The sequence below is a fragment of the Teleopsis dalmanni genome, chromosome 2 (genome assembly GCF_002237135.1).
Source record: "Teleopsis dalmanni isolate 2A chromosome 2, ASM223713v2, whole genome shotgun sequence".
Classification (NCBI taxonomy): domain Eukaryota; kingdom Metazoa; phylum Arthropoda; class Insecta; order Diptera; family Diopsidae; genus Teleopsis; species Teleopsis dalmanni.
In genome coordinates, this window is record NC_051847.1 from 137,538,786 (window position 1) to 137,559,395 (window position 20,610).

Here is a 20,610-nt window from a genome sequence, read left to right on the forward strand (position 1 = left end):
ATCATTTCAGTTGGCCAGAGCAATGTTTTCAGCATTCACCCAAAGCCAGCTCCGCAATCAGTATCACAACTACGGCTTGGATAGAACGCCTGCCACATTATGGCTTGACACCTTACCTTGTCATTTTTTATCACAATTTCCACACAATAACAGTATTATTAAGTGTTTTTTTTTTATTTCTGTCATCAATTTTTTTTTTTGATTATTTTCTTAACAAAATGGCGTATAATTGAATTTTTATTGTAAAGTTTGAAGCGCACAAGAAAAATTTAAGTGAAATTGAAAAAGTTTTATGAGTTTTACAAAATTTTCCAGAAATGCAAACTGTACGAAAGACGGGCAAGAAAAATTCCATTACATTATATTTATATGTATATGTATTTGAGAGTGTCAGTTTGTCAGTCTAATAAGTGTAAAGGCATTCGGTATCTCTGTACTAGCTTATTATGAAGTATGGTTGCGTACTCGAATGTATGCGTTTAACCTTGTTTCAGAACAACAATGCACGGTAGCATTTAGGAACTGTGCTAAGAGAGATAAAGTTTTGCTCAGGTTTGAATTTTATTAAGATATCAAATAGTGTACGAAGGAATAGCAGCTATCCAACCCAATTGCTGCAAGAACAGTCGAGGTTCAGGCTGCATTCCACATGAAAATATCGTAGCGCTTTTTAGTGGCACGTAAGCGTCAAGCTTATAATTGCATAATAATTGCAGCGCACTGAATGCGAGTTGAGACATCTTCGAGAATGAAAAATGAAAATTTATTCAGTTTCAAGTTTGCTCAGGTAACATGTAACGTCGACGGCACTAGACGGCAGCAGGCGGATATTGCAAAGTGAAACATAAGCAGAGGCTGTTGTAGCTACTTTCCGTGCTCTTTAGATAATAATACAGATTCATGGAATTAGTTTTCGAGTTTGGTAATTAATGAAAGTTTATGCAAAACTTTGCGTATCCAACAAAAGCGATTTTCTGGAATATACCATTTTTTTCTTTTTGCTTTAACAATCGTTTTATGTTTTTAGTTGATAAATTGGAATTTGTCAAACATTTTAAAAATCAAAATTTTTACTAAAGTAATTTTGAAACTTGTAGCAGAAGAATAGCAAAAAAAGATAAAACCTAAAACAAATGAGGACGAAGATTTTCAAAAGTCCTAGTAAATATTATTTACAGTGTCTGGAAAATAATATCATTCTTTGGAACGAGTCATTTCCTGGATATGTCCACTTGAAAACGGGTTTCAGTAAAGTAACTCTTTGTTCTATATGTATCGATATAGATTATTGTTAGAGATAAACAGGTTTGAATTAGTAATCCTGCTCAATTTATTATAAATTATTTCATGCAATTTAAGCATTGATTATACCAATGACTGCACCTCCACCGAGTAAGAATCAAATCATATATAAAATATTTTGAACTTATTTCTCATAAAAAATGTTTGTGGAATGAGCATGTAAATTAGAAGTGGCAGTTTACTCCATGTGACAAAAATATAAGTGACATAAACCGAACCTAAATATATAAACAAACAATCGGGCTAAGGTTATCCGTCCTGAACTTTGTTAAATAAACTAATGTCCTACCAGAATACATATCTATCGTCAGTGTATAAAATATCCTTAGATATTCAAAAAGACATGATTAACCTTATAGCAATTCTGATGCTGTCTGATGCTGTATTTAGTCATATTGATGCAGATTTAAGCTCATTAATAATTATCAGTTTCTTGTCAACAATAATGGAAATATTGGATTTCAAACTATGGTATCACAATTGTGTCTATAACTACGCAGATTTTATATAATATTAACGACTGATCTAGTAGTTGTAAAAAAGCTACAAGTGCACTCAAGTGAGATTGTTTCTTGCAATACCCAAACAGTTGAGAATTGTTAGAAAATTTTTACCATTATTATTACAATATTACTGTTAATTTCAGATGTTTATTATTAATAAAACTATTTATAATTATTAAACAAGAAATAAAGTGAGATAATAATAAAATAATTAAATACGTAAATTTAATATATTTTAAGGAGATTAAGAATACATTGTTCCTAATTAACAAAACAGAATCGAATGAAACCTTGAAACCCGAACTAAAATTTGGAAGAGCAATGATGCTTAATGAAAGAAGTACTGCTGTGGATATTTCAATTTTGCAGAAAAATGAACCAGTAATTTAGGTCCTATTCTACAATTTAAAGAGAAAGTTGGACATCAAGTCCAACTCATAAGTAGGCAAAAAGGATCTCTAGGTTGCATTGCAAGTTCACTCAACATTATAATAATAAAAACAGAAAAGAAATGAGTTTAGATAAACTTAAAATATTTTAGTCTTTAAATTTTCCTTAACTTCGAATTGCTCCATTACTAAATTTGGCAATCATAAATTTTTAATTTTGAAATGAAATATTCTTATAAAACCAAGTTCTTTATGTTTTGTTATGGACTAAACTTAATAACAGTGTTTTGTTCCACTTTATTTTATTTTTTTTTCTATTATAAATTGTTAATCTTAGATTTCTTATTACAAAAATGTTATAGGAATTTCGGAATGTTTTTTTAGAAATTTAAGCTTTTCTATATATAACATATCAATTTTAGTTAGACAAAATCAAATAAAATTGAATGTACTGGTATAAATAATTTTTCTACTTCCTTTAATAAATCTCTAAAAATAAGAAGGAAGTATCTGCTAATACATCTACCACAACAACTATATTGCACTAGTTGTTACTTTTTGATTTAAAAAAAAATCTTTCTAATTTTATACGAATTTTATATTTTATTTTATATATCGTATATTATGTCCAGGTAGTATCTAACTTTTCACATATCAACCATAAGATTTGTTTATGTTACCAATCATCAGTACATGTTTCAAACAAGTCCTTATCAACCACTTCTGTGTTCAGCTGTTGCAAAATAAAGCGATTATCAACATCATCAATCAAATCCTTAAAGGCACGATGAAGTATCCTTTTCTTCATATTCAACTAAAACTTAACGAGCAAATTAGATACAAAATTATTTTAATCAACTCAACTTTGTTAGAAAGGACCAACGACTGACTGCGGCACTTGCATGTCATGCTAACAAATTACGAACAAATACGCATACATATTACAGCTCCCTTCAGTCGTACAAAAGGACTTCATTAGCTACTATGTTGAGAAGATTTTTTTCACATTTGCCAGTGTATTCAGATAAAAAATAAACACAGTTTCAGTGTATGAAACTCATTTTATTATGTATGTTTCATGTGTTAAAATAAATAAATTATGTCGAGCAAACTGTGTCATAAGCGTATATGTGAATGCATTTGTTTTGTTACTTATTCGTCCTTCCATCAGTCGACGTTTTTGCCTATTTGTCTACTTGAAGTATTTCGAGCATTGATTACTTATTATTTAAATTATTTTCCATATATAAATTTAAATGGAAATATAAAAAGTAAGTCAGTGAAATGTAATTCTTTTGGAAAATATATATCTTGAATGTTTTAGTTTGAATTCTGGCAGCCAATGGATTGTGTAAAATATTTTAATATTTCCATTTAATAGTATGTTATTTCTAAAATCATTTTTATTTTATCCTATCTTCACAATCATGAACCAGAAATAAATAGGTATCTTAAAAACAGATAATAAATGCATAAGATTAAGACTTTTAAATGTATCAACACATTTGATACTTGCACTCATAAAGCTTGAATATTTTGAATATTCAAATATTTAAACACTTATTAAAGGTCTTATTATCTGAAATTAATAAGATTAACTAAGATATAATTAGATTCATCATAATATTTAATGAACCTGTGTAGCTTACTTTTAATTAAAGGTGAAGACTTCTTTTCGAAGTCTATAGAATTTTTAGTATAAAAGACATTGTAGAGATAAATTCACGTCTTGTCACTCTTTTCAATATCATAAAGGAAGTCATATTACATATATCGAGTGTGAAATGTCTTTTTCAGGCATTTCTAAAATCACGTTCTTGTCCGGGAATGTGAACACAGAAATTCTTTACAAGCAAACAATTGTATAGCCATTGCAATTAGGTGTTTTTTCCACGCAGTGTCTAACATTATTCCTTAATTCGTGTTGTAGCACTTGTATTGTAATACACATATCATTTATCACAGAGTTTTCTTTAAAATCAACAATCGTAAACATTGGGTGTAGTTGTATATTTGGCTGCATATTTGGCTGAATGCTTGACTGCATGTTTGACTTGAAATATGTAATGTGTAAAGGTACTACGTAAAACTAATATTTGCGGAAGTGTTCAAATTATATTGAAAACCTGCGTCATATGCGTCGTTTTTTAGTCCAATTTTCTTTTGCCCTGTCATGTGACGGGGAGCATTGTCCGATGAACATCAACTTCCCGATTTCGATTTCAGATTAGCAATATGATTCTTCTGCCAATTCTTCAGGGATTTAAAGCAGTTTCGTCTGTACATTTATCGATATTTTATTAAGAAAAAGTAACGTTTATTCCAAAGTTTATGCGCGATAAGTGTTATTTTAATACGGCTCCATCGAACGCAACCTATGAATATTTGTTTGCAGGTTTTAAACGTTACTGTGAAAATATTGATGGCGCATAACACTCTAAGAAGTTTACATTGGAAAATATTAAAAAAGTACATAAAATTGTTTTGGATATTTTTTAAGTAAGATATAAAGAGTATAATATACTTACTATTCGTCGATTACTTTAAAAAAATTAAAACCATCTTTAGCGAATATCATACGTGTATACATTTGTTGGTGAACTTGAAGGACGAAAAAATGAAGAAGAGAAAGTACTGTTTTATCAAAGTAATTCATCAGTTCACAGATTGTAGCTTCACAGAATCACGTAAATGCTTAAACCAAGTGTCAAACAAACGATGAAATTATTGTACTGTTCTTAAAAAAAACTATGTTAATGAATGAAATTGAATTTTTTTTCAAAAAAATATGTTTTTATAACGTGGTCTTGGGACTTTTCAACCGATGTGTCATTTGAATGCAAACAGCATATTTTAGAAAGATTTATGCTTAGTACCTTAGTACCTCAAACAGTGATTATAGTTTCGATAAAAACTGTAAATTGTTAGTTAACCAATAGAAATCAAATCTTAAAGTGATCATTGAGTCATATACTATGTACATATTATGCGACATTCCCTGCATTATTCTATTCCTACTCCAATTTCAGTTTTATTTCAGTTTTTTTCTAGGTAGATTGAAAATTATCTGATTTCACAACAGGTGGCAACGCCAAAACAAAATCAGTCATATTTTGTGTATTTGTCAAGTTTTAAACGATAGCTGTAAAAATTTTGACTTTTTTGACTTTTCAGATGTTGGGTTAGTTTCTAGTAAATAATTTAAGGAGTGCACCTTGGTGATTTATTATAAAACGGAAAACAGTTTATATTGTTCAGTAATAAAACTCTTTCATTGGAACTAAATGAACAAAAATAGATTCTGTTTACGGCAACCTTGCACAATCGTTAACAACAATAAAATGTTTGAAAGCTGAATTTATACGTGATGATACGAGTATTTTTAAAGAAGAGCATCCGCGTCGTGCTAAAGATATCACAATTGTAAAAAAATGAAAAAATCCGCGATATTGTGTTGGATGATCTAAAAATTAAATTGCGTCAAATAGCAGAGATAACAAACATATTTGTATATATATCGGCTTTCGGCAAGATGCGTACCGCGTTTGCTCTCAACTGACAATAAACGATAACTATTTCGTCATTCAAAACATTGTTCAGTAATGTTTATACACAATCTAGCTGACTGTGAGCGTTGAGTAGTGACAATTGATGAAACATGGATCCAATATTTCAAACCTGTGAGAAAACAATAAGCTAGAAATAGGTAGAGTCCGGGGATAGTGCTCCTAAGCGACCACTAACTTAACAATTGACTAGAAAAGTTCTGACTTCCTTATTTTGAGATTTAAGTGAATCAATTTTTTGGAAAAAGGATGAACAATAACATTAGACTACTATTGCATATTATTAGATCGATTGAATGAGGAAATCAAGAAAAAACGACCGTATTTGTCAAAGAAAAAAATTTTATTTTTGCGGAACAAAGCACCTGCTCAGACAGCATGAAACCATAGCAAAATTAAATGAATTACGGTACGAATTGCTTCCTCACCCACCGTATTCTCCAGATATGGCTCCCAGTGACTATTACCTATTACCTGTAGGAGAGAGAGAGAGATTGGCATCTCAAATGATGATGTGGAATGGCAAACTATGGAATATTTTGGAGCACTTGATAAATCGTATTATTTAAAATTTTCCAAAAAAAACGTTTTATGTAGGCCAGATATTTATCAATCTGCATAGTATTTAATTAGCTCTGGCTTAGTGGATTGTGTAATTTCAAAAGATCTTAACGAATATTTTGTCTTTTAGTAGACATCAACATATAATATTATGGCATGAAGATTAAAGGCAAAGTTGGTTGTTTGTAATTTTGTGAACAAGCACTGCTGTGTGTTAGAAAACTATTTATAAATTATGGAATTATATTCTTTCTACGCAACTACAATTCACTTAAGACTAATAGTAGCTCTTGAACTGAATGAAGAAAATCATAAAGAATTTTGTTAAGTACGGTTGCCTTAATATTGGTGAATGCTTCTTACAGCAAAATAAGTAATTGCATCCAATTATCTTCAGAAAACGACAATTATTGTTATGCATTTAAAATTTAAACTTAATACCGCACGATGAGGATTAGAAATGTAATGAAAAGTGATGGAATTACTTCATTAAATCACACTTTACTACTCACACGTATTTAAGTAGCAATCACTTTATTAAGAAGTTACTTACGACTGCATTAAATGACAATATATTTGCTTTAAGTAATGATTCGTAAGACATATATTTTTTTTTGTGTTGTGCCTTGAAATGAGATTTCATATAAAGTCTGCCACAGCAGTTCACATTTTGAGTTAATTTTACACTTATCATTACATTTTCATGCCCGAATAATGGCAATTAATATTTAAAATTTTGCTATTCATCAAAGACTGCCTTATCACATTTCTACATCAGTACTCCGGTTGCTGCTGAAGATGACTTACAAAATATCCTTGCAGGACAATTTACAAATGTGCCTATATTAGTATATATTTCAATGAAAGTTGCTGTTCCGAGGCAGTGCCTTTCATCAGCTGACAATTGTGTGTCAATTGCTGGCTGTCGCCTTTTCCACTGCTCCAGCATAATCGTATAACAAAATCATTTGTGTTGATAAATTTTCATAATTTATCATTTGCAGTTATTTTACAGGATATGGAATATTCCTATCTCAGCTACAGAACCGTAAACCACTTGGAATTGCATTACTTGCAAAATTACTTGAACCCTGAAAGGCACTTCATGCTACGGAGTTCAAAGAACATGTCATGCTGTTACAGTTGGCTTAGCAGTGGGTTTATTTACACATACTTAATACTGGAATTATTGACCCATATTTTAATGCCACCTTCAGAGTGTGTATATGGCCAACAGTACGAGTGCTTATATTATTGCATTCCTTTATGTATTTGAATAAATATTGCTTCTGCTTTTTACGGTTCTAATAGTGTCAATGTTCAAATTGCATTGCCTTCAATTAATTTCTTATGTCAATGCAACTGCATTGCTGTGTTACTAGTCAGAAATGTAGTTTCAACTTCTAGACGTAAGCATGCTTTATATTTACAATAATAAACTTAGTGGTTTATGAAAATTATTTCCAAGATGAAATGACATGACATTGTTTTGTGTGCAAAAGACATTTTATTGAATTTAATTAAATTTCATTTATTCCAAATGTTGGTTTTCGATGCTAAATAGAAAAGTTGGCATGTTATTAATAAAACCATCTAAATGGTAACTAATAACAACCTCAATAAAACATAGTACAATAAACTTTTAGTTAACCAAATTTCAAAATACTGGTCAGATACCATTAGTTTGAGTATTAATTATAGCAATAAGAAATTATTTAGTTTAAGTACAAATGAATTAATGTCTTTCGTTATAAGAGTTCATAGCAAATTCAATTCTAATCAACATATGTGGTTGCAGAAATACAATTACTCTTTTTATTCAATTAGTTTGTCCTTCGCAAAAGTAATTTCAAACAATTATATCTGATGAGTACGAAATAATAGGTATACAAACACAGCTGACAGAAATCACTATGACCTTAAATTTTAATTTAAAACTGTGATATTTTATTAAAGCAATTGCGTTCTTTTCCTTCTACGATCATACTTTAAAATTTTGTACAGTTCCTTAATGTTCCTCTGTCGTACGCCTCTACAGGAATCTTGAACTTCTTCCTAAAGAGCATAGGGATATATGGAAATCTAAAAGCCACTAAAAATGTCTGAGTAAATTTCAACATCTTGGAATTACAGTCCTAATCAAATTTATTCAAGAAGTTTAAAGAATGATGAGTTTGGTATATTTTTAATAATATAGTCAACATAGTAAGCATAAATTTAAAACTAATTTTCTTATGTTAACAAAAATATATATATTTTTTTGTAACTATAAGAGAGTAAAGTATTAAAAGTAAAAAAATCTAAAATTGTTTATATTTATTTTAAAGTACTTGGAAGTTTATTATCTACTTGCATTATGAGTGCATCAGGTTCACGTCCGCAAGGCAGCTCTCATTCACAGCATGTCGAGAGTTCTGAGAACCAATCTGATCCTAATAGTAATAATAGAGCAGAATTACGCAGTTATGACGTAGAAACTGAAAGTATTTCTCAGAGTGGTGAAGCTAATTCGTCTATTGTTCTTACTGGTCGTCAGCAACGTTATTTGGAACGTGAAGAACGACGTCAGCTTGCTGACATTTTGCAACAGCCACTAAGTGATAATGAAGGTAGTGAAAGGCTTGCACCTGGAGGGCAACAGAACATTCAAGAAGTAGGGAATGTTCCAAATCCCTCAGATAATCAGGAACCTACTTGTCCACAAGATCAACAAAACTGCCATGAACGACAAGACAGCCAGGATCCAACAAATAATCAGGGTCAAAATAGACCTCAAAGCCTTGAGTGTAACCAGGAAAATGAAAATGGCTTAACTTGCTCAAATGATCAAGAACAAAATAATGAACAGATCTGTGAACATTGTCAACTGCCAGTGAATGTCCAGATTATCGCAGACGAACAAGAACAAGCTACAAATCAACAAAATAATATGGAAGGTATCCCCCTTCGACCATCAGACGATGGTAATTCGAGGCGTAGACGTAGGACTAGACATGCACGTCGAGAGAGGCAGGTTAGTACCATCGATCAAAGATTAAATATTGAACGTATTAGATGCAGAGCAACCCGCATGTGCCAAAGCCTTTTTGAAATTACTGGAGCTTCTCAATCACTACAAAATGAAATACTGCGATTTCGACAGATATTAGTTAATCAAGCGTTTCGTAGGGATCATGTTAATCGTAGTGTACAACAACAAGGCTATCCTCATTCTGAACAAAATTCGAATCCTAATGAAGGCAATCCAAATTCTGACGGATAAACCTTATACCACACCAATTTCTATTTTTTAAAATTAATTTAAATTTTAAAGCCTTGAAAATAAATTTAGTTTTTTGTTGAGAATTTGGTTTTTAAAAAGTGAACCTATACGTTTTACTTATTGAAGATGGACGGACGTAGCATTTAATTTTTCTATTGCTAAACTGATAAGTTAGAAAACTATAGTCAGCTTGAAGACTGAAGCTTAATGTTTAGCTAATAGTAAAGTAGGGATACAGAGGGGTTTCCTATAATCTATTTTAGATCAAGTGTCATCCAAGAAGTTCAAGTGTTTAAAATGTATAAATTAAGTTATAGTCAATAACACAACTTAGTAATTGTGTAGAAATAATTAATAGTTCTGATGTGTGTGTCATAACTTTGTCATGTTTAATACAATTTTAGACCTATCACGCCACGAGACCAAATGCCACATTACATAGTGCAATTAATCAAGAAAATCGATGCATAATATTATGTATACTATGTTATGTGCACTCATTTCCTATATGTTTAAATGTTGGTAATGTAGACCAGTAGATATGGTAGTCCGAAGAGCTTATTTAATTACTAGTAGCGCCTTATAGATCGGAAAAATCGAATGAGAACATCCAATCCAAAAAAAATCTACTCCGTTTTAGCGTCTGTTGACATTAGTGTGGTTATATGTAGATGTATTGAGTGGTTCAATATAGAAATATGCAGTAGTTTTTATATTTAAGCAATAGTTTTTTTCTTTATTTTTAACACGTTTCAATTTCTTACTCTTCTCGTACAATGCTTAACTATAACTAACTCGTTTCATACTGTATGTCAAAAACTATGTGTCACTTTTAATTTAGCGTTGCCACAGTTCGGCCATCCTGACCCGCAATCGTCCCGATTGAACCTTTTCGATATGAATTGCCAATCCATGGCTTAATATTTGCCGCTTCCCATACCCCCTCATAAGGTATCTGACTAACTTGGAATCCCTCTACATCCTTTACTAGATATCGGTCATTAGGTAGAACTTAAGTAATCCTATAGGGTCCTTTATATTTTGGCAAAATCTTTTTACTGGCGCCTGCCTCACTAACAAAATTTTTCACAACTACATATTCTCCTTCTTTGTATGTTTTCTGAATTCTATGACGGTCTTTAAGCGATTTATTATAGTTTTGATTTTTTACAATTTGATCTGAAGCCTCTTTTCTTACTTGCCTAAGATCTCTCAGAACGTCATCAGACCTTAACTCGTCTAAATTTTCTTTCAAATAGTCCACAACCATTCCCTTTTGTCTAATTCCAAATAATAGTTCACTCGGTGTTATTCCAGTACTTCTATGAATCGTGTTATTAAAAGCGAACTCTATATCAGGCATAATTTTATCTAACGAAGCTGTATACCCTGCGTTAGTCATTTTAGCAATCATTGGTGCTAAACTCCGATTTATTCTCTCTACTTGACCATTCGCTTGTGGCGAACCTGTGGCGATTTTTATATGTCGAATATTACAGCAACTAAGAAAATCTTCAAAGTCTTTTGATGTAAATGCACTCCCTCGATCGGAAATAATAATATTTGGTCTACTATACGAATTAAAATATGATTTTAAACACCCTAAAACTTCTCTTGTGCTAGTTGTTCGCGTAGCATACAATTTAACAAACTTAGAAAAAGCGTCTACTATCAAGAATACATACTTCTTTTTAGAATTTTTAATTTTAACTGGACCAAAATGATCAATGTGGACAGTTTCAAAAGGGACTAAGCCCTTTGGAATATTGTGTAAATACCCCTCGTGCTTTCCGTATTTTGCTGAAAAAGTTATACACTTTAGACAATTGGCGATATGATCTTTTATTTTTGTTCTGAGTTTCGGAAACCAATAAGATTTAAGTATAGAATCAGCAACTTTATCGCATCCGAAATGTCCCATATCATCATGATAAAGCTGTAGTATATTCCTCTCCATATTGTTTGGCACATAAAACAGTATGGTGTTTCCTTTCTTTTTATAGACCAACCCATTTCTCATTTCAAAGTAACTACTCTCTTCTTTTTCTAATTTCTTCCTTATCTCATTAATTACCTCATCTTGGTACTGACATATGGATAGATTTTGTTCAAAAGTATTTTCTTCTAACACTAGTATATTCGTGTTTCTACTAAGTGCATCTACGTGCTGCATCTTTTCTCCTTTACGGTGCTCTAAAGAGTAATCAAAATTTTCTAACTCCAGGGCCCATCTGGCTATCCTGGGATTTATTTCTTTTCTGTTTAAGGTTAACGCTAATGAATGACAATCGGTTACAATTTTAAATTTTATTCCATGTAAATATATCCTGAATCTGCGTAGAGCATAAATAATAGCTAATGTTTCTAACTCGAAACTGTGATATTTTGATTCATGTTCAGTTGTTCTTTTTGAAAAATAGAAAATTGGGTGAAGCTTACCATCCCCCTTTTTTTGTAACATTATAGCCCCGAAACCATGTGAACTAGCATCACAGTGTAGTTCTGTTTGGTCTCTTGGGTCGTATATCGCAAGAATAGGAGCATCAATTAATTTTTGTTTAAGAGTTTCAAAACATTCTACTTCTTTTAGTCCAAACTGAAAAACTGAGTTCTTGCGAACTAAGTCATATAATGGTTGTGCCAATAATGAAAACTGTTGAATAAATCTTCTAAAATATGAACACAATCCAAGAAAACTATGAACTGTTTTAGCGTTATGCGGCACTGGAAAATTAACAACTGATTCTATATTCTTCCCGTCAGGTTGTATCCCTTCTTTAGAAATTATATAGACTAGATAGTTTATTTTTGATTCCATGAATCTACACTTATCTAAACGCAGCTCTAATTTATTATTTACTAGTCTGTCGAACACTTCTGTCAAAATTTGTAAATGTTCGTCAGCAGATTTCGTGGCGATCATTATATCATCTAAATATATCGCTATTTTTCCTGATCTGATCAAATCGTCAAAAACTTGGTTCACAAAACGTTGGAAAACCGAAGGTGCATTTCTTAACCCGAAAGGCATTTTTAAAAATTCAAACTGTCCTAATGGAGTTACGAAAGCAGTATATTTAATAGAATCCTCACTCATGTGCACGTGATAAAAAGCACTCTTTAAATCTAACAATGAAAATAAAGTTTTACCCGCCAGTCGATCAAGTAAATCGTCGATTAATGGTAGTGGATAGTTATCTTTCAATGTGACTTTGTTCAAAGTTCTGAAATCTACGCATAATCGGGTATCACCTGTTTTCTTTTTAATCAGAACAATAGGAGATGCATACTCTGAATTACTAGGCCTCACAACTTTTTTTCTCATTAACTCGTCAATAATTGACTCTACTTGTTGCTTTTCGTGATATGATAGCCTACGTGGATGGTATTGGAAGGGTTTATCATCATTTAAAATTAATTTCATTTCGCACTTTACCTCAGGTTCATCTGGACGTTTGCGGTTTACATAATCTTCATACAACATATTAAATTTCTTTCTAGTATTGTAGTCAACATCACTATTATTAACACTAATCTCATGAATTGGTTCATAGTATTCAATATTCATTAAATCGTTAATAGTATTTTCATCACAATCTTTATTCTTTTGATTAAAATTAATTAAATGTTCAGTTGGATCATGTTGTATTACTAATTTTAATTTAGCTTTCTTCAAAAAATCTCTTCCTAATAGAACTGGGTAACTCATAGTTTCATTAGCTACTATGAATAATTTAAGATTTATTTTTTATTATCATATAAAACTGTGCATACTATTTGTCCAAGTATTTGTAAATGACTTTTGTTTATACCACAAAAATTTAAAATTTTACATTTTTCTTGATTTATTAACTTAACAAGTGGCACGAGCTGTTGGCGTATAAAACTGATTGGACTACCAGTGTCAATTAATGATTCTAAATAAAGTGACTGATCAATATTTGAATAATTAAAACTAAATTTTATATTTCTTACGTATTCGTTATCACCCTCAACAGCGTCGGCATAATGAACTTGCGTTTTCCTCATTGAGCAGTCAGCTGCTCGATGTCCCATTTGCGCACAAACGTAACACGCCCTCGGCTCCCGCTTTGGTTTGCGGCATTCAGCTGCAACATGCCCAAGAGAGTTGCAATTATAGCAACGAGTCGATGCAGAAACCACAAAATCGGCTGATGTTGATTTTTCATTCGAAGTGTTCTGGCGAACAGTCAATGATTGTTTTGGTGTTGCTGGTTTTGGAAGACTTATTTTGTGGAACGCTTCCAACAGTTGGTACTTGTCACGGAAACATTGTAATTTAGCTTGTGAACATAAACCATAGTCTGGAATCCCCTCCACAATGTACTCCAGCAGCTCAGTTTCTTCAATGCACAACTTACCCGAGAGAATGGTCTTATCGTAAAAATATTCTTCAAAAGTCTCATTTGTTTGCCACCTTCTGGCTTCAAATGTACGTTTCAGCTGCAGTTTAGTTGAGCGGTCTTCAAACAGTTTCCCCATATCGTTTATTAGGGTTTCAATTGGTACAGTCATTAAATCGTTTCTTGTATGTAGCCACTTTAACGCCTTTCCATTGAGTTTGTTAGAAATCAGTGCTCTAGTATTATTATCATCCAGATTATAAGCCGTTCGGATACTTTGTAATTGTGCTTCCCAAAGCTGAAAATTATCACCAGTTCCAGAAAATTCGGACAGCAATTCTTTTATAGTTGAAAAATTAACTTTATTATTTAACGCGTAATCTTTTTTTTCATTCTGTTGGCTTTCTTTTTTTAATGTTTTATTTTCTTTCATTAAAATATCTTTTTCTCGTCTTTCTATGTTTAGCTCTCGTTTTAACAGTTTGAGCTCCCATTTCAAGAGTTCATTTTCGTTCTCCTTTAACGAATTGACTTGTGCAGCAGAGACACTGTTATTATTTTCTTCTCGCTCAATATTTGTGTTCATAACACTCATTCGACTCATATTCGCTGTCATTTGTTCTGTTATCATTTGTTTCTGACTTACAATTTCACTCATTTGATTCTTTTTTTTATGTGTTTGTATAATTTGTTGTTCCTCAAGAATATGATTGTCATCTTCTTCAGAGTTACTATTGTTGTTGCTTGCGCATGCATCGGCGTCGGCGCCAACATGTTCCGTAAGCGTCACATCATTTAATATTTTTGTTGTTTTTCCTAGAAAAACACCACGGCGTTCCTCAGGTATTTGAATTAATCGGCGAATTAATTCGTTTTTATTACCACTTGTTTTACATCCAAGCTCCTCCAACCAAGCTTTTAATTCAACTAAAGTATAAAGCTGAAGTTTTTTGATGTCAGACATTTTATTAATGTTGAGTAATCCCACTTCTGATATTTTAAGCAATAGTTTTTTTCTTTATTTTTAACACGTTTCAATTTCTTACTCTTCTCGTACAATGCTTAACTATAACTAACTCGTTTCATACTGTATGTCAAAAACTATGTGTCACTTTTAATTTAGCGTTGCCACATATAGTAAAATTTTTTCTCAGCATTACGTTCCTAGATTAGGTTCTATATATAGGAAAGAACAAATCATGCAACAAATAATGCCTCTACGAACAGAATAGTATTGAAATTTAACAGTTGAAAATAAAATTATAATTAATTAATTAATTCAATTATTCTACAGCTGGTTTATGATTTCGTTCTAATATAAACACAGCAAGTAAAATTGTTAATAAAAACTTTCATAGTAATAGTAACAAAACTCCAGAAAAATATGCGAAGAAAAAAGTCAAGTACGGCTTTGGAACAGTTGGTTAAGGTGCGCTGATTCTGAGCTTCACATTTGGCAGGACCCGAGTTCAATTCCTGGTACTTGCAGTCTCAAAAATAATTATTTACGAATAATTAAATACAAGAATTATTTCCAAGACCATTGATGATGGGTATTTGGCAATACTCGAAACAGCTGTATGGTTAGCCAAAATTTCAATTAATTAAAATAATATAAAAAATAAAATTTTTGTTGTTGTATTTCACTACTGTTCGAAAAAACCTCTTTGTAAATTTTTTTGAAAAATTTAAAAATTATTACGTTACCTTTAAGTTCCGCAGCTTAAAATGTGTAATATGTTGTTTGATAACAAAAATAGTTTTGGAAATACTGACGTAACAACTTATATATATAGAACATAACGCGTTATTAATTTCTCGATTCCACGTGAAACTCCACTAAAGAAATTGCAACAGTTAAGTCTTGTCTTCGGGAAATACAATTTTTAAGTAATTGTAAACCTTTATCATTTTAGCACAGAACTTATATTTGTTTTGAGTCATTCATGTCGCTAATTTAATAATATATTCTCTATAGATATTTATATTCCAAATAACTTTTATTTTATTTTATTTATTTTTGTTTTATTTCTTCAAGATATTTATTGATTTATACCACAATTTCAATTGTAACTATTTTACTGCACATTTTTGGTTTTATTGAATTTAACATTATTTCATTTTGTTTTGATTTTTCTATATGATTTTAACTTACAAATTTAATAGTTTATAATTTTTTATATATTTTCATTTATTATATTTTACTCATTTTCATTTATTTTACACTTAAACATAGTTACGCTATATGGAATTAAATGTTTGATACACAAATTGATTTTTTGTTTAACCTAATTATAAATATTTGCATATATTCAAATAAATAATTTTCACTTACAGTATACTTATATATAAATGTATAATATATATTTTTAATTAAATTACACTTACAAATCTTTTCCTTATATTATATGTATTGTTCTTATAAAATATGTTCATTTTGGTTTTAGTGTAACTAACATTAATTAATTTTAATTTTCTTCTTCTTCTTCTTCTTCTTGAGTTAGTGCTATTACGCACTTTTACTCTATAATGACTGGGGGGTTAATCACTACCCCACACTAGGCTTTAACTAGGCTAAAAAATCATATCATTTATTTGTCTTTTAGTTGATGACGGACCTTAAATCAGCATATCTTCCTGAGAGTCCAGAAGTGGACTTGAGGATTGTTATGGCGGGGTTAAGTAGCGTATCAACTTTAGTGAATAATTTTAAAGCTCTGTCTCTGATATATTTTTTCACTGAGTCAATCCTAAGATCTCTATGTATGTCCGTAGATCTAATGTACCATGGAATCTTAAACAGTTTTCTTAAGGCCAGGTTTTGAGCTATCTGTAATTGCTTTAAGGTGGTATTTGAGGCTTTGCTATATGTAACACATCCGTACAGAAGAGCAGGTCTAATTACTTGCGTATAAAGTAACTTTCTGTTTTTAAAGTTGAAGTGATAATTATTAAATAGCGGCTTTAATAAATGTAGAATCTTAGAGCAGCTATTCCGTTTGTATTTCAAATGTTTAAGCCAATTGAACCGTTTGTCAAAAGTGACCCCCAGATATTTTATGTTATCCTCCCACCGTATCTCCGTGTCGCAAACGCTCACTCTTGGAGGATGCTGTCTTCTTTTTCGAGTTATAAATATAGCCTTGGTTTTGTCATTATTAATTTTAATCTTCCATTTTTGGAAGTATTCCACCATAAGGTCTATATTTCCCTGTAACGTGTTGCTTACATTTAAGGCATCCCGATCCTAGTAGATCAAGCATGTGTCGTCTGCGTAAAGCGCCATTGATGTGGGACTTAAGGTGGGGATGTCTGCCGTGTATACATTAAACAATGTGGGAGACAAAGGCGACCCTTGAGGTACACCTGCTACAATTGATCGGGCGGACGAAAGAGTGCTATTAATTTTAGTACGGAAGGACCTTTCTTGCAGGAAGCTACCAATGATTTTAGTCAAACCACTAGGGATCCCAAAACGGGCTAATTTGACTATTAGACCATCATGCCAGACCTTGTCAAAAGCTTTGGCTATGTCAAAAATAATCATCCCGGTGGACTCCCGTTTACTTAGAGCGGTTTGTATCAGCTGCGCACTTTGTTTAGTAATAATTTTAAACGATTTTTATTTTACATACATGTGTGAGTATTAATTTTTCTATATATATATATATATATATATTAGTTATCTATATCTTAGTTCTAAAACTACAATTTATGGTTAACCATAACAATAAATCTTATTTTTTGGTTTTATTTTTAATTGTATGAAACTTCAGGAAATCAATTTTATTCTTTTCGCATTTTCAAGAAACTTTAAAACAAAATGTTTAATAAGAAATTTTTTAATTTAAATAAATAATTTATTAAATTATATTCAATAAAATGTGATAAAATAGAAATTAATATACATTCCAAATATATCTATTTTAAATGTGTTCCTAAACAACTGCTTTTATTTTATATTTTTTTTGATGTTGTCATTGGTTTATTAGTTTAGTTTAACTTGTTAAAATTAGTTAATTTAATATAAAATTCATGAGAAATTAAAATAATTGATATCTTCATATACCTATTTATTATAAATGCATAAAAAATGTAATAGTGGCTGCGGTTGGAGTTACTAATTGATTACTTTCAAATTCATGATTTTTTAATATTGTGTGATTAATAAAATATAAATAATTAAATAATAAATAAATACTAAATAATAATGTTAAGATTTCACAAACAAAAAAGTATTTATTTTTAGTTTTTAACAATTTTATTTTGAACTATAAGAATTATTTATTAATAGATGACAGTGAATTTATAATTATTCAATATTTATGCATAAATTATTATTAAATATTTGTTAAAATATACTGATCACTTCATACATGGATTCAATATTTTTAGTTCAACCAGTAAATGAATAATTTAACAAATATATAAATAATGTTAACTGATAAATTATACATTCATTAAGTAAGATAATTTCACATTAATTATTTAAACCTTCTATATATACATATATGCATATATTTCAGAAAGTTCACTTGTATTTCTTTAATACCAAGCGCTCTTGTATCTCTTAAATTTATGGTAACTTACTTCTAATAGTTTCTAATATTTTCTCAACACTATAATATATAAAAGAAATATTCTATACAATAATTCAAAATTTTTTTTGAAATATTGCACTTATTCAACATAATTTTATAAGTATTATTTAATTCAATTTTTTTTATTTAATATTTACATGCACATTAATTCAGTCTTTGGAAGAATAATTTATCAGAATAAAAAGTAAGAACTACAAAATTGCAAATGACTTAAAGTAAGAACTGCGTTAATACGGAGTTAAGTACTTAGAAGAAAACACTATAATTTAATTATTAAAATTTATATTATATTACGGAATTAAATAGATGAATTTAAATAATAGATAGGAGAGATAATTTTCTATAAGTTATATTTAAAACAATAAAGGAAATATTTTTGAAGCAAGCATAAATATGTAATTGAAGATAATATGTACGCACTGTGTATCAAATTATAGAATTGAATTTTAATTATTTAGAAATGAAGATCTGCACAAATCTACATTTAGTTTCAAGCCTTAGATATTAACATTATTAACATAATCGTACCGTATCGAGGATTTTACTTGCAGAACAAAATAAACAAATGTAACAAATAAAGAAGCTCTGGATGTTAAGAAATTTGGCTTATAAATAAAGTGATTGTATCAGCTGAGGCCCATTTTGAAAGCCTACGCAAGTTGTTCTATGAAAGACAACTTGAAAGACACTTCCTTAGAGAAGTAAGTTTGAAAGGTGTTGAAAGAAATGTATTATTTTTGAAAAAGAAAAAAAAATTAATTTCATAAAAAAGGGTATTTTTAACTAATAAGTTAGTTTTAGTCTTTAAATCATATATTAAGCCATTTAATTTTATGTGAGGATGAAGAGCACTAGTTTCGTTCAACAAGGAAGGATTAGAAACGTATAATAAGTTCAAAATAAAATTTACCTTACCCTTAAAGCATAGTCAAAGGTTTGATTATAATATAAAGAGCATAAGGGATACATAAACAAATTCATAAAAAAGGAATCAATATTAGAATGTTATAAAATGTCCTGTACTTAGCCAACTTCACTCTTAAAAAGCAATGTTAAAAAAATATGGTTGGTGTTTCAAAAAGTTTTGACCCGACTTTATGTACGTATAGTCAGATTCCTTAATATGTTACTAAGTTCTTAGTATGAAAGTTATTTACTACCTTATTTTCAGAGAATTAAAATAATCATCTTGTAATATTGGAAATGGCAATTATAATATGATGATGATGATATACTCCTGTTGGAGCATAAGACCTCTTACTTATAATGTCATAAAAATATAATACAGTAAAAAATCTTAAATTTGACCATGGCAATGTATAAACGAAAGATTGATTGCAGCACAAATACTGTGTGTTAATTTAGATCCGGTAAGTGACTACATGACATGAAACACTTAAAGTTTAATTAAACTTAAGTTATTTAAAGAAATCATTATTCTTTAAAACTTCTCCGGAAAGCATTTATCCTTATATTTAGAAAGCAGAAAGAAATTAGTTCTCAAATTCTTAGTCAAAATTCTATTTGTTTTTTTTCCTTCATAGGATAAAAATACATTCCATTTTAGAAATAACTCAACTGAAGTGGAGAAAGAAGTTGAAGTCTGAATATCAAAAGTAAAATAAAATAAAAACAGAACTAACAAAAAAAAGCAAATTAAATAATATAAATAATATGAAACTTTTATGAAACTATAATAATAAATAATACCACTGTTTTTTGAGGAAAAAATTTATGACATAAACAACTAAAAAAAAAATAGAGAAAATTATATTCTATTATTATAACTATATAAAAATAATAAAAACAATAATTTTTTAATAACAACCTAAACATGTTACTTAAGTACAATTTTACAAAACACTTATATAATTACTGCAAGTCATTGAAACTATATAATACCTTAACCAATATAATCAAAGTCTTACACGGTACCCGCTCAATAAAATTTTGTAAGCAGCTAAGTTAAGATTAACCCAAATTATGAATTTAAATTGAAAATAACTTACTCATAATTACATTCAAAGAATAAAGCTAAACAGGGAATTATGGACTTAAAAAT

The 20,610-nt window shown here is 30.1% G+C and overlaps 1 protein-coding gene across 1 annotated transcript; it reads right to left on the minus strand.

Annotated features, from left to right (window-relative positions):
- Positions 1-13,231: 13,231 nt before the first annotated feature.
- LOC119683423 lies at positions 13,232-14,338 on the minus strand. The gene is made up of 2 exons (XM_038097090.1): positions 13,559-14,338; positions 13,232-13,500 (listed from the first exon to the last, which is right to left on the minus strand). The coding sequence occupies exons 1-2, from the start codon at positions 14,117-14,119 to the stop codon at positions 13,492-13,494; spliced, it is 570 nt and encodes a 189-aa protein (XP_037953018.1). The 5' UTR covers positions 14,120-14,338; the 3' UTR covers positions 13,232-13,491.
- Positions 14,339-20,610: the final 6,272 nt, after the last annotated feature.

Bases quoted from the DNA above. Each gene is read 5' to 3' on its own strand.
- LOC119683423 (XM_038097090.1), bottom strand. From the start codon at position 14,119: ATGACTGTACCAATTGAAACCCTAATAAACGATATGGGGAAACTGTTT.